Below are 16,077 nucleotides of genomic sequence, written 5' to 3' on the forward strand. Positions count from 1 at the left end.
AAGGAAAAAGACCTAGTTTTACAACAACAAAAAATTAATGCATTTAGAGAAAATAAGAGCCATAATTGTAAATGTCATATGATCTCCAAACAGTACTTGAAATTCCATCATTCCCACTCATTGTTTCAAATTTTAAAATGTATAATAGCAGCATAAGTTATGTTTATAAACTTACATATAATGATGTCCAAATGTGAAAAACAACAAACTAAAGACTAGATTTTCCTCTTTCCTCCCCTAATATAACTCAATTTTTAGGCCACTTTGATCTTCTTCCTTCACCTTCTTCAAATCCTATAGACATGTTTTAGGCAATAACAAATAAAAACTGAGGAAAAGTGAAAAAAAAATGTTTGAAGTGGGACTGTGAGTTCCAAGTAAATAGCAAGAGTCGTGATGAAGGACTTAGGAGCCCCAACATGAGACTCGCGCTGAGTCCACCTGCAAAACTCAGGAGTCTTAGCATTTGACTTGCCTGGACTCTGCTCACAAGTCCGTGGCAAGTCGACTTGGCCTGCCTACACACTCATGAGTCTTGTCGAGTATGTGGCGAGCCCAAAGTGCCCTCAAGCTATGATTTGAACAAATAAGAGATCACAAAAGTAAAGACTACATGACATATGCAAAACAAACAAAGCAGCACAAGAAATATAAAACTAACTTTGCAATTCACATATAAAAATAACTAACTACCTCCTCTCCAAATGCATCCAAGTATGGGGAAGGCCAAGACGCCTGACGTGCAGATCTTTGAAGCAAAATATTTGTTTTCTGGTAAGATATGAAATCAAACTACTCAGTAAAAACAAAATAATTTCGGAAATACAAGATGAATTGCTCAGAGACTGATCTGATAATATATACAAATTTCCTAAGGTTTTTGATATAGAGGCATACTCTTATCATCAAGAAAACTCCAATACCAGCACCACAAGTTGACGCATGTCGCAGACATTCATTTTTCCTGTATGTGGACAATTTTACCCAATAGAATTAAACAAGTCATCATAAACAATGTCAATTTACTGCAAAACAAATGCAGCAAGATAAGAAGGTAACTAACTTGCAGCAAGCACGTCGACTTGGAGCACAACAAAGAGTACCACAGAGCAAGCATAATGCTGGGTGATCAGGCACAGTTTTACACCTAGTACAGCACTCTTTTATGTACCTGGAAAGAATTGGTGTCAATATGAGATATGGTTTACTGTCATGGAATGGCATTATAATGGAACTCATGACTCACTTTTGCATAAGATCTTGGTAAAGATAAGGCAATCGCATCAGTTCAAATGGACGTGCTGGGAGGCTACGCACAACATGCTTATATGACCGAGATCTTGTTTCCTTGGATAAATGTTGACACCATTTCAAGGCAAGGTCATGGACACTTTTATCATCAAAAATTATTTCAACAGTCGGAATATGAAAGAGCTTTTCTAGACGTTGAAGCTCTTCTAGTTCTTTTAAAATCCCATCTTTATTTTCCACATGATCATCACTCCAATGACCCACCATATCATTAAAACCGCCAGACTCATTCAAAAGGTCAGATGAAGAATAGAACAATGTAGATAGCAAAGCACATCTCCGTAAATAGGGTAAAGTCAAGCGGACAATAAGCAATTCTCTTGGGCATGTAAAAAGGTTTTCATCAGCCGTCTCTGAATATAACTGGCTCAGTGCAGTTCCTGATAATTCTGAAGATATACTTTTGATAAAGGAATGAGAATCAAACTTTGCATCACAATCACGAAAACTAGATCTTCCAGTATAAGCAATTGCCTGCAATAAATTATAACCTGGATGTTACTAGTGGTGTGAAGCATTGACAAGAGAGGAACACACAAATTTCAAATCATATTAACCTGTATTACCTGAACCAAACAAACCAGATAGAAAAGATGCACAAGAGAAATGAACAATTCAGTTTCTATCGGCAATGAAGTAGGAAGGCAAAATAACACCCAAAGGAGGGTTGAGAAAGGATCATGAATAAGCACAGGATCTGCCATGCGCTTCCAAAACTGAATATCTGGATAATCATTGCCCTTGTTAATATGCTCAAGAAGAGATAAAATGTTACCTGCTTGTCAAAAAAGATGTAACAAAGGTTAGCACAACAAGAAACTATATTGGCAAAACTTAGGAATTATTACCCACAAAAACTAGAGATGTACTGGTGATTGAAATCAATTCACAATTTACTTGTCATCCATGAAGGCAGAAGAATATGATTCATATACTTTGCATAGATAATTGAATTTCAAATGTATTTAGATTGTACCTGTCAAAGAATTTGTAGCCACTGTGTCCCTGGAAACACCACAACTAATGGAACCAACAAGAAGTTGCATTCCTCTTGATCTTAATAAAACTGTTAGCTGGTTCTGGCTCTGTGTTGCTTTAGCAACCTGCAGAAGCAATGAAAGCACAGAACCTCTGGTACAGTTAACAGCCCTATGAAGGGCTTCCAAGCTACTGCCAGAGCCTCTAGTAAATGTATCTATCCTTGAAGAACGAGCAGCAAGCTCTGCTGCTAACAAAGAATACCTAAAAACATCCCAGAGAAGTAAACTCTGATTAATCCTTTCAGATGTAAGCTTAGAAATGCTTTTGCCAGGGAAGTATAATGTATAGAGTTTATGTGATAGAGATTCAATTTCCACAAAACAGTTTTGTCGGTGCCATGATGCAGCTTTGTGAAATCCTTGTTTCCTAGTCAGTCCTTCAGCATTCTGAAGCAAAGACAAAGCTCGAAGGAGTAGAAAGCTTTGTGAGTAAGCAGAAGATCTAGAAGATTCTCCATATGAGAATTTACTGGGGATACCAGGCATCGCTCCACAGGAACTCTCAGGAAGTACTGGCAAAACAGAATTTGCAAGGCGCCGACAAACTGGGCATAGAAACTCACCCTGGCAAAAGATTTTCACAGAAGTATGTATTATGCATTATAATAAATCATTTCTCCAACAAAAAACAAAAAAAAGGCTCCTAGAAGTGACCATGCTTTAACACCAATTGTAGGAAATATATCTATCAAAGAACATGGTTACCTGACTTGGATCAACAATTTGTACTCCTTCAAATATAATCCTGCTGTTATATCTGTCATTTCAGCCCAGAAAGATGTATCATTTACTAATGAATATGCCTAAAGATTAAAAAATATAAAATGCAAATACAATAATAGAATCAAAGAAAATCCTGCTCTGGCAACAACAAACATTTTTTCAGAGGCTTAACCTGAGTAGAAGCCAGAGTTAAGTCATACAATTGATTAAAGAAGACAAATTGAGAATGTCTTAACAAAAATTAAAATTTATTATCTACAGCAGGGCCAAAAAATAAAAAATCTGCTTATCAGATAATCCATCTGAAGCCAACCTATAAACTGATATTTAAGATCATTATTCATTGAAAATGATTGAGAGAACACACAACTGTAGGCCACAAAAGGAACAGTAAGAGACTACCTCTGTTGCAACGATGATAAATAGCGATCCAGGCACTCTTGATGTACAGCATGACCACAAGAAGAAACATGGATGCCATCGCAGTCACTAGGTCCAAATCCATCAAACGTTGATGGTTGGGAAGTCAATGCTAATGATTCCGTACTGGAAACTTCAGACTGATTTTCAGTATCCTTTTTCTGTTTTGACATTTCATTATAAATAGCTGTAACATACTCTGCAAGAACATCTGTTTCTGCATCCTTGCTGCCTGCTGCCATGCCTTTTCTAATCAGTGTTAGTGACTCACTCAAACCATTAAGCACTAGATCTGATGCTACTTCTTTGCAGCTATCTCGATCATTTACAATGTTAGCTTCAGCTTCCCCAATATCTGCAGAACCTTGCAAGTTTGCATCTGAATCATCTGAGACTATAGCATTTGTAACAATAGGTAGGTGCACTCTTAAAAATTCAAGTAGTTCTTCAGCTTCCAAATGCCCATTGTGGTTTACATCCAAAATATTATCAATCCACTGCAAGTCAGCTCCAGCCTCTAGACTTCTAGAGTCAAGAGCACTCTGAGAAGCATCTTCTTCCCTTCCACTAGTTTTTAAGTCGTCTTTATTCAAATGAGCACTTTCCCAAGATGGGGGTCCTTTCTCAGCAATGGAAAGAAGACGTGATCTCTGATTTGAACAGAGGAATGAGACAAAATTAAACTGTCAAAAACTTCAGAAGAAATAATGTAGCCACTAATGAAATTTAACAAACTCTAAACCTAATCAAAAAAGACTAGTCACCTGTACTAATGTTAAGATAGCTGTGGGACTATTACATCCCAGCTCTCGACAAAGAGAACAAACTAATTCTTCCGTTCCTTCTATGTCTTCATCCTCTTCCAAAGAGGGCGTCTCTTGTTCTGAATCTTTTGGCTCTACTGTTTCCATAGAGCCAAGACTGGCTACAAAGCTTGCCTGTGCTGTTTTCATCTTTGCCTGCAACCAAACCAGTAATATAAATACAATCTCACCTGGGACAGACAAAAGAGTGCTCCCAATATTAATAGAACATTTAACTGCTTAAGTGATTAGTTATTTCATTTCCTCCATGACTAGAAATAAAATTAATGAAATTCCTCATTCATGAATCATAATTTTAAACAAAGAAATGTACCAAGTTCATAGTAATATTGCATTCTCCTCTAGAAATGAATTACAAAGACACCATTAACAAAATATTAGGAAATATTTAATATCATTAAATCTTGCAAATTAGGCCAGACATTACAAGTGGAATAATTTGTGAGTTAATTCCAGAACAGCCCAAACACATAATTGAAGAATCCAACTCAAACTCTGATTGCGCTCATTCATCCTGACAATGGATTACAGAAAGTGATCCAAATGTTGATGCAAAAAATAATACATATTCAAATCCAGAAGCAATAATACATTATGTAACTCAAGCCCAAAAACAAGCAATCAGATCAAATACAAACCAACTGAAATGATAGCAATAAATTTCAACCAACAGCATCTTATATTCAATGAAATTATTAATATTGTCATAGAGTTTTAAATCTGTACATGTTTATTTTGCATAAATTAGGACAGATACCTAAAATACGTCTATCTAATGGAATGCTGACATATATCAATCGGAGCTACTGTATTTACAAAGACGTTTAGATTTATTGTATCTACATGATTTTTATGCTTATACAACTTTTTTATTATTCTGATCACCTAAACCTCAATTATTTATTTTTAATATTTAAATTTAAACTATTATTTAAAAAACATTAAGAATAAAAAATATTCTCAATGTCTAATAATAATTTTTTTTAAATACCGCCGTACATTGTAACTAAGAAATTGTAGAATTAATTTTTTTTATAAATATCTTTATTTTCATTTTATATTTGTACATCTAATAATTATATCTTTGATGAGGGCGTATCTTTGTTTTATGTGGTATTCATTTTAAACATATTATATTTATAATCAATATTAATATTTTGACATAAATGGTTGTCAAATTTAAGCTAAAAGGTAAGATTTTGTTCACATGTATTAACATGTTTGCACCATTACACTCCACCCCTTGCTGTCATTGTAGAATGCCTCTCGGCGTGAACAACAGGTGGTTATAATGCATTTCTCCCAAGCACTCAATAAATAGCATACTGCCAAAATTCAAATTTATTCCTTTGTTATGTATATGTGCTCATTTCAATAAGCTGTGAATAGGAACTTCTTTTAATCATATTTAATCTGCAAACAAACTCAACCAAAAGCTTATTATCTAAACAATAATGTCTAAAGCAGAGCAATGAATGATGTGTTCATAACACCAATAAAAGCATTAATACCATGAGATAAATATTAGAATATAGAAAGTATTGAACATAATAGCATCTTACAACCTAGGCCAGCACTACATGTAGAACAATTTGTGAACTAACTCCAGAATAACCCAACAAAAGCAAATAATTGTAATCAGTACTAAACATTGGATGAAAATCAAATCTAAAATTTTCTGAAGTCGAGCAGTGATGAACCCTCCATCTTTAACAAAGGGATCAAAATTTACCAGACAAAATTAAGATATTACTCACCATAATTGCAGCCTGGCGCTCGCGAGCTATTGCCCTCTTCTTTTCTACATCAGATACATAAGCTGGCATAACTGGTTCATCAGCATCCTTTACATGAGAGTGTTTATCACTTTGAACGGATAAATGATGAACAACACTTGGGAGAAGCTTTTCAATCTCTCGCATGCATCCACGATTAAGTTCAGCAAACTTCTGCAAGAGGCTACGGATCAGATCTGCTATATTGCAATGAATGGCCTCCGGAGCAATTCCTTGCTGACTTCCATTCTCATACTTATGCAGCAACAGCACTAACAATGAAAGCAAGCTTTGATGATTTGATATATCTGGTTTATCAATGTTACCAACATTAATCACTTCTGTTGCATATGCCAAAAGTGGGATTGATTCTTGCTCATCCGAGGAGATTGCAATATCCATCGGCATAGTTCCATTTTCCTCTGGCATTGTGCTGACTTGACTTCTGTTTACTAACATATCATTATTTTCCATGTGATGTCTTTGTGTTTTATTCAAAGAGCAAATATCAAGCCCTAATGCAAGCAAATGTAGAGACATGAACAGCACACCATCAGGAGCACGTGACTCTGACAGATTTTCTGAAAAAATAGCATAGAAAACTACTGAACGGACAATTTGAAGTACCACTTTTGAAGTAGCTATTTTAGATAGGTTATAAAGAGGGCGGAAAGGCTTCCTCCAGCGAGGCAACTGATTAACCAAGGCAGACGCCTTGCAAAAGCGTGCATATCGCTCTTCTGCTATCTGCAAATCCCTTGAGCTCCATCCTGGATGGTAAAGATCAAGCTCTTGCCAGTAATCTTTCCGCAAGGAATACTTTCCCTGCAATTTGACAAAGGTAAACAATTATAAACAAGTAGGTGAGGAGGGAAGGGCACAATATGAAAGGGGTTTTGAGAGTCCACAGTACATTCTCAGAGTATGCGCTGTCAGGACGTTATAGATAGTGGCTCCATTAATTCTAAAGTTCCATAAATTTTACCATCATAAATATGAGAACAGTAAATCTCTACATATATTGAGCTGCCTTTCCATATAATTGTGCAATAATAATAATAAGCCATAAGGTATATAAGCATTTGTGCATGCTGCATGTAATGACAACAGAAACAAGGTTTCAAAAGATCATACAAGAACAAGAAAGATTTGCCAGGTTAGTAATTCTAAACATGTTTAGAAAGATTTGAAAATATAACACATTCAAACTTATGCATATGCACTGAAATGAATAAAGATGAAACTGATATTTCAATGGCATTTTTTGACTGTTCCAAAATTTAGTGCATCAGTACCCTACAATATCTATAGAGTTATTCTCAAATCTCAAAAGGCCCCATTGTTGATATTTTATAGCTACATGAGTGTAGTGTCTGGAGTCATCTTTTCCCCTGCATTCTAAGATCAATCATTTGATGATTAATAAGGACAGATAATAACCAGAAAGTATTATGTGAAGTTATCAGTGATTGTGGGAAGACATAAACATGTTAGTTATCAGCAACCACCGACTATTAAGTAAACCAATTATAAGACATAAGCCTTACTTAGTATGAAGTGGTGCGAAAGGGAAATATTTATAACTCAAATAATATAAGGAGGCATTCTCTTCGTTGTTCCATTATTTATGTGTGAGAAGAAATACATAGAGATACGATAATATTGCAAAAAGTGTTCCCTGAATAACAAGTGATAGAGGATGAAATATCTATACATAGAGTTCATTAATACTCAGATTGATTCTTATATACGTGTAGATCAATACATTAACAGTTCGATATATATATTCAGACGGGAAGATATATATTAACAGGCAGTTCGATGTATATCTCAGGCAGATTATATATATATATTGACTAAGTATTGACTACATTGTAATCAGACTTCTGCTATTATTATAACATTGTTGCTGAGTTTTTCAACTTCAAATTAAAAGGTACTGCCAGGTTAGATTCTGTGCAATCTGGTTTAAATTTCTTTACATCTGTATTTCATTAATCTGGACATTAAAAAAAACATGGTATCAGTGCGGGTTTGAGAATATCGTAACGAGGTTTCCTTATAGCAGTGAAGCTCCATTTCATCTCCTAACTTCAAAGAGCAATATCAAAGCCTCAAAAATGGTGCACATCTCAAGGTCGAAGACAATTTTGAAGGTGCTTCAAACTTCAATTTGTGGAAGTTTAGAGTTTTTATTGTACTTGAAGAAAATGATCTTCTTCAGCTTGTGAAGGAAAATTCATCTGAGGCAGAAGATCAAGCAGAGAAACTTAAATTCAAGAATAACACCATAAAAGCAAAGATCTCAATTGACTCCGTACAGGATCACTTAGTGCCTCTCATTTCCAAGATGTCAGCCACGAGATGATCAAAACCTTGTAAGGTTTATATAAGACCAACAACACAAGTAGGGATCTTGCATTGAGGCAACTTCATCGAGTCAAAATCATGAAAGGAGAATCAGTCGTATCATTCTTCGTGAAGATCTCAGAGCTGAGGGCTCGACTAGGCACCATTGGAGATCAAGTTATAAGTAAAGATCTTGTCATGCTAGCATTGAATGGTCTTCCTCAATCTTGAGAGCCTTTTATCCAAGGTATTAGTGCAAGATCTAAGCTACGTAAGTTTAATAGTCTTTGCGCTGATTGCATTCAAGAAGACTGCATGGGGAATTTGTCTAAGGTTCTCAAAATGAAGACACTAATGTTCTTGCCACTCAATATACTAAGAAAGGAAGAAATGGGAGAAAAGACGACTGTTGTGAGATCCTCACACCATCGCCCCAAAGTTTTTTGGGGACCCCCTTTTTTTTAGTCACCTTGGCGAATTTTTGGATTGTCCAACAATTTTCTTTTTTTTTGAGATTTTTGAGCCTTGGACACCTTCAGGCCAGTGGGAGAGACTTAGCTTATTTTCACCCGGTTCTGCTTGATTTTCAGAGCAACTAATTTCATCCTTAGGCCGAACAAATTTTAAAGAGCAATATTTGGCAGGATAAAATTGTAAATTCATACTTAGACGTTTTCTTTTGAAAATCTGGGTATAACTATGAAAATTTGAATAATCTTTCAAAAGAAGAAATTTTGTTAGACTTGAGTTTTGGAAAATCTCAAATTTTTCTTTGGTGAAAATTTTAATTTTGTAGAAATGAGGCTAAATTGCAAAAAATCAATTTTTGGCTCTAGAAGCAATTTTATTTTATTTTTGTCAAAAAAATTCTAATTGGCATAGCAAAATCAATTTGAGTAAAAATTTGCAAAAGATTGCTTTAATAGATTAAAATTGCCTTGAAAACTTTGTCATTTAATGAAATTGGTAATTTAATATTGAAAAATGGCTTTTGGTTAGCCAAAATCCAATTTTAATGACGTATTAATTATTAAATCCTCATTAAATGGAAATATTTAACATCTCCAAAGCACCATTTAATTTCTTTTTGCAAATTGGAGCTAAATGGCAATTTAAAAGTGCAATTTTCCTTTTGGCAAAATTAATTTTTGAACTAAGTATTTAATTGTGGGCCTTAATTTTGTTTTAATTTTGTTTTTTCTCTCCTCTAGGACCAAGTCGGCTGGCTTAGAGGAAGTGAGAAGTTGGGTACAAGAGGAGGCCTCTCTCCCATTTCTTCCTCACTTTTCATTTTTTCCTCTCAATGCTTAGGCGAATTTTATTAAGGAGCAGATTTTTGGTGTTTGGCAAATTTATTCAAGGCAGATTTCCTCCATTCCTTGGCGATTTTTCTCTTGGGACAGAATTCTCATTGTTGGAAGACTTTGCAAAGGGAAGATTTCCTCCATTGTTTGGCGATTTCTGCTAAGGCAGATCTGATTTATGTGCCATGGGCAATTTGTGTGAAGGTCTGATTTTCTCTATTTAGGACTGCACTTTTCATATCAGACTTAGGCGATTTTTGTTGGGAAAGAGGATACATGAAGAAAGTCTGATTTTTGCTTTGTGGACAAGTGGTGGATAGGTCTAGATGTTTAAATTTCTGATTTGCAAAGGGTTTGAAGTTCTTGAGGTCTAGTCCTAATTCTGAAAAGTCGCTGTAAGATTATTGGTTAAGCTGAATTCTCATCATTTAGAGTTTGCAAAGGGTCCTTAAGCTGACATCCTTCTTTCGTTCTAGTCTAAGGATTGCTTCCCTTGGTTCTACTTGCCTTCTGGTCCACCATTCTACCATCCTGTAATAGGGCGACGAGTATGGAAGATGTTAGTGCAAGTAAGAATCCCAAGCAGACAAACACTAAGAAAGACAAAGAGGATATGATACCTAAAACACCCTTCTTCTCGAAAATGAAGAGAATAACCGACACCAATATCGGTACAGTGGACATGATACGGATGAAGGAAAGACTAAAGGAAGGACAATCCCCCTTGGCAAAGAGGATATACAAAAGTGGAATAGTACATGCAGCAGCTTTTCCTCCTACATTGCCATGTCTGGAATTGATTATGGAGTGTGCATCCAGATTTGATCTAAACAGTAAATCCATCATTTTTGGTGAAGGGAAGAGAGTGTTGGCCAACATCGATGAACAAGCAATCGAAGAAACATTCGACATTCCCTAGTACAAGGGCATGATGGTTGTGATGATGGATCAGGCAAATAAATCATTTCAAGATAACCAAGAGGCCTATTTCACACATCTAAAGCAGAATTGGATTCACGAGGGAAAATAAGGTGTTAGCAGATCATCAAGGTTCACAATGGCAGATTTCAAACCAGAATACAGTGATCTCGTTGTTCTTCTCAACCGGATCATGGGCCTAACTCAAAGGATGCAATTTGAAAACTGGATGTACTTCTTCATTGATGAGATTGAAAAGGGGAAAAGAAGATTTGATTGGGCTAAGATCATAAGCGAGAACTTAGAATTGCAACTCAAAACCATACAAAACCAAAGGCAATTCTACATGGGCTCCTATCTGTTCTACCTAATTGCTAGATTGTACAAGAGTCCAGGACTTAAGGCCTTAGGAGAAGTTGGTAGTGGGCTGGGACAATATTTGGTGCATGATTGCTATCCGCAACTCCATTTGCATAACAACAAGGATTACAAGATATTTTGTGATGCCTTCGCCACGAAGACAGTAAGGGTATTACAAGGGACACCTACTAACAGACTTTCACCAGAAGCAGAAGCAAGAATTATAAAGTGTGGGAGCTGGTTCATCCAATTTCCGCAATTTACATACATTAGAGTGGCAGGAAGTACAGTTTGTCCCAAGAGGCTTCCAAGGTACCCACCCGACAAAGTAGTTTTAATGGAATTGGCTAGGCAACTTGAGCACTATGATAGAATAATGAGAAACGAAGGAAAAACAAGCGTTACATTCTCAATCATAATTGGCAATGATAGTTGCCCAAATCGGGCCTCCTTTGAAGCTGCAGAGAAGGAATTGGAATGGTATCATCTAGGATGGTATAGAGCAAGGCAAGGATTTGATCCTAACGGTCTCATCAAGGTATCTCATGGAAATGAATTCAAGCATGTTCCCACCATAGAAGACTTTTGAGCCAACGCCAAAGATGACTTTCATGTGAGAAAGTTAGCTTTCTCAAGGCTATCAGTGAACATGATGAGTGCTATCAGATGGAGAGGCCTTGATATTCCGGATCAATTAGAGGATGATGGAAATGTGCTAAGAGAAGATTATGATACAGTAGAAGGAACGGAGTTGAATCCAGTGAATTGGGATGACCATCAAGATCCGTCCTTGGAGGCAATCACAAGGGCAGTAGATTTACATACTGAGTCGTGGTATAACGAAAGACTAAGGAAGCTACAAAGGCAAAGGATCCCCCTTACCTATGAGATGATGATGCCAAAAGCGAGACAAATAGAATCGATCAGACAAAGGAATGAAGGAAGTAGACGGCAACAGGAAATGGTTAGGAACGGCAAGAAGAAAGTTTTGGAGGTAGAGAAAGGCAAAGAACATCCTGAGCCTCCAGCTAAGAGATAGCATGCAGCGCCATCAAGAGAGAGTATAATTGAAGTTAGAAGCCAAGAGGTCAATTCAAGTGATAAAGGAACCGTGGTGGAGGTGAGCTCTGATTCGGAATCAAGTGGCTATAGTGAAAGCATCAAGTACTCCCCTCTCTTGGAGAACCAACAAGGAAATGATATGGCAGAAACTAGTAGAGAAGAAGATGGGCCAATAGACATTGAGGCAACAAGTCAGGCACCCGAGGCCGTTGGTGATGCTTTGTTAGTTGAACCGAATCCAAATTTGGGGAGATGCACTGCACCACTATGGTTAAGGGAAATGCTTATGCCAAGAGGCAAGGTGATAACGGCCCATACAGTTGAGGACATCCAAGGGTGATAGCAAGCACCAAAAACAAATGGCAAAAACGGTGGCAAGGGTAATCAGGAGTGACAGTGATGGTCACCAAAAAGTTCAGATTGCTATTCCAACAGTCAACAAGGTAGTGGATGAGATCGCGACCCAGGAATATGAGATATTGAAACATAACTTGGGAAGGAATACAGATGATATGGAGTGTGAGGAGGTCGAAGAAGGTATAGCATCAATTAGAGAAAGGTTGAGGAAGGCAAATGAAAGAATAGTAAAGTTGGAGGCCGAGAACAAATATTGGAGAGATTGCCAGCCCATCCAACAGCTGACCTAGGCAGCCCTTCCTCAAGACAGCGAGAGCAATTCAGAAGAGATATACGAAGTCAGGGATTGGATCCGTGACACGATCCAAGAGGGGTCAAATTTCTTGCCTTCATCTCGACATTCCAGTCATTAGTGGCTGTTAGAGACAAATTCTGATTATTCGAAGAGGAGTGAAAGGATTTCCTTCCCATCAGAGATTTGTCTATTCCTAGGCTACAGGCATTCATTGGGCTACCAGAGGCATATTTGCAGAGGGCCAAGTTGGTTGATGAGAGGATTGAGTACAGTTGAATCTTGGTTTGTTGCATTGACTACCAGATTTAGAACACTTGAAGAAATACATAATGAGATTGCACAGCACAGCCCAAGCGTCGACACTTCTATTTCAACCATGATGAGCGACGTTGGGGTGGCACTTGATTTTGAGGATATCAAAGAAGAGGATGTCAATGAGACAGAATTTTGGATCGAGGTTGGATGAGTTGGGAAAGGTTGTTATCAAGAAAAAGCATTTGGGCACCCTTTCCTGCCTCTGTGGTTTTATTGGATTTGCGAAAGAATATGAGAAGGATCACGAAAGGATACTACAAGCAGCAAGCGGCGTGGTGAAGTCAACGGAACTCAGGGCAAAGCACACACCTTGTCCTCCTATGGAAGAAGTTAACGAAAGGCTAGCTAAGTTCATTGCCTTAGCTAAGAAAATGAAAGAAGAGGGAAGAGTTATATTAGAAGATCATTTGATGTAAGCCCAAGTGGCAAATTTCTTTCTTCTAGAATAGGACAAGCGTCTATTTCTGATTGGCCACCATTTTGGTGCCTTCTCATTGATTGTCACTTTTTGCACTTTTTTCATTGGTCCATTGATGAGGTGGCAACTTCTCATTGGCCGATGGGGTGGCAACCCTAATTAGGGTTTTGAGGATCCAATTTGGATCGTTGATCTTGTTTTGATCTCCACCGTCCATTGTATTTTTGGCCCCTATATAAGGCCATTTGCTCTCATTTGTAAAGTGTTGGAGAAATTGTTGCTAAAATAATACCAAAATAGCTCTCTTTTTCATTGTTGTGACTTGCATGGTGATTAAGAACATTTGGTGTAATTGCATGTTTTCTACTTCCACATAGTTAGATTTCTTTTCAAGTTGTTAAAGTAGGTTGCATTTGAAGTTGTTTAAGTGAGATTAAAGTAGATGAATAGTTGTATGGTAGCATTGGTAAATGTTTGATAGGGATCAATACTAGACCACTAGTATCCTAGCAGCTGGTTGAGAAGCTTTGTGTGGCAAACTAGTTTATTATTCCTTTGAATCATTGCACCTGTGGAAGTGAGGCCGCTGGTCAACTCTCATTAGGTTCGATCCCCGTACATTTGCCAACCTTCTATTCATAGGAGTAGGAGTAGAATAGTAAGTAGCTGGGTAGTCGAAGTTTAGAGAAGAAAGTTAGAGGAGTAGGTCAAGCATTAGAATACATCCATTCACCTTCCACCACCGTCACTTTCCCACCAACATCATCCTGGCAGACACATTCTACATCATCACCACCATCAACATTATCTACCCCCGCACATTTCACAAACCGAACCACCATCACCTTCACCCCATCAAAGTCCAAGTCATCCTCAACAATTTGCGTAAGGCCGCCTACGTGATTACCAGCGAATCACATCAATAAAACTGAGTGAGTATCCACAAGAGTAAAGAACATTGGAGTTGTTCTCATATCCTATGAGCAATAACTTTTCAAGAGAGGAGTTGCATGTTTGATATCCCATATCGAATATTCAAATCCTAATATGTTATGTAAGTGATACAAAACTCGCATCAACGACTTCAAGAGAAAAAAAGATCAATGATCAAACTCTGCACCTAATTCTAAGAAGATAAAGAAGAAAGATCTCTTCCACATTTAGTGTTTTAGATGTGACCAGTTTGGTCATCACGCAAGAGATTTTCAAGGATTAAGGAATAAGTGGCAAACATTTAATCAAGTCCCAACCCAAAAGGAAGCAAAAGACAACTCAAACGGATTCCTCTGTGTATTTGTCTTATCAAGTAATGTTCCCACGGATAGTGACACGTGGTTGATTGATAATGAAGCTTCTAGACATATCACAGACTATCAAGAACATATTTTGGATTTGAGGGAAAGGGAGTCTAACCTTCAAGTGATCATTGAAGGTGATGCATGCTATCAGTGAAAGGATTTAGTGCTACATTACTCAACCGAGTATGAAAGATTTCCCTCCATCTAAGTGATGTCTTATTCATGCCAAGAATCAAGAGGAATCTTGTAAATATTTCAGCCTTGGAGGTTAAAGGTTATTAAGTAGTATTTTCAGAAGGGAGAGTTCTTGCATGGCCAAAGAAATCTAGCCTTAAGACTACACATGGGATCGGGAATAGACAAAAGATTTGTTAAGCTTTCCATTCGTCTAGTTCAAGCTTTTCTACATGACTCTTCCAGTTCCAGCAAACTATGGCACAGAAGACTTAGGCATCTACATTAAAGGGTTCCTCTGTCATTGGTGAAGGTGGTTAAAGGAATTCCTAAATTTAGTCATGTACATGATGGTACCCGTAAAGGTTGTGCTATGAGTAAAAAAACTAAGAGTCCATTTCATGCAGTGAAAGTAGGTCAAAAGAAATATTAAAACTTATACATTCTGATTTATGCGATCCAATGTCAATGGCTTCCCTAAGTGGATTTTTGTATCATCTAACTTTCATAGATGATTACTCTAGGAAGACTTGGATTTATTCCTTGAGGTCTAAAGAGTCAGATGAGGTCTTACGTAGATTTAAAGATTTTAAGGCTCAAGTAGAAAACTAGTCTGGAATGAAAATTTAGGTTTTTAAGGTCTAATAATGGAGGTGAATACACCTCTGGTAGCTTACATGATTTTTGTAATGATGCAAGAATCAAGAGGGATTTTTGTATCCCTTACAACCCACAGCAAAAAGGAGTTGCAAAGAAAAAAGAGAACAGATCCATCGTTGAAGTTGTTAAAGCCATGATCCATGATCAAGACCTTCAAACATTTCTTTGGGCAGAAGCTTCCAAGGCAGCAGTATAAGTCCAAAATACATATCCTCGTTGGATATTGCAGAACATGACTCCAAAAGAAGCCTTTTCAAGAGTTAAGCCTAATATCAGTCATTTAATAATCTTTGGTTGTCCATAATATGTCCATGCACCTAAATAAGAAAGAACCAAATTGGACCCTTCTAACAAGAGAGGAATATTTGTGGGCTACAGAAAACTCTAAAGCCTACAAGATCTAGATTCCCACTCAAAAACAAATAGAGGTAAGTTGAGATGTTGCATTTGAGGAAGATATTGCTTTCAGAAAAT

At 37.1% G+C, this 16,077-nt stretch overlaps 1 protein-coding gene across 2 annotated transcripts in view; it reads right to left on the reverse strand.

Annotated features, from left to right (window-relative positions):
- The window catches only part of PRT6 (proteolysis 6), a 68,418-nt gene that overhangs the window by 29,179 nt on the left and 23,162 nt on the right, over positions 1 to 16,077 (reverse strand). For both annotated transcript variants that reach the window (XM_089798421.1, XM_089798422.1), the window contains exons 6-15: positions 6,076 to 6,918; positions 4,259 to 4,453; positions 3,477 to 4,144; positions 3,057 to 3,108; positions 2,288 to 2,915; positions 1,878 to 2,086; positions 1,247 to 1,785; positions 1,064 to 1,171; positions 898 to 964; positions 694 to 771 (exon numbers count right to left, since the gene is read on the reverse strand). In XM_089798421.1, the coding sequence (XP_089654547.1) occupies positions 694 to 771; positions 898 to 964; positions 1,064 to 1,171; positions 1,247 to 1,785; positions 1,878 to 2,086; positions 2,288 to 2,915; positions 3,057 to 3,108; positions 3,477 to 4,144; positions 4,259 to 4,453; positions 6,076 to 6,918 (3,387 nt within the window). The remainder of the gene's footprint in view (positions 1 to 693; positions 772 to 897; positions 965 to 1,063; positions 1,172 to 1,246; positions 1,786 to 1,877; positions 2,087 to 2,287; positions 2,916 to 3,056; positions 3,109 to 3,476; positions 4,145 to 4,258; positions 4,454 to 6,075; positions 6,919 to 16,077) is intronic.

Source organism: Cupressus sempervirens, chromosome 8 (assembly GCF_028749045.1).
Source record: "Cupressus sempervirens isolate cs-2001-9-10 chromosome 8, ASM2874904v1, whole genome shotgun sequence".
NCBI lineage: Eukaryota > Viridiplantae > Streptophyta > Pinopsida > Cupressales > Cupressaceae > Cupressus > Cupressus sempervirens.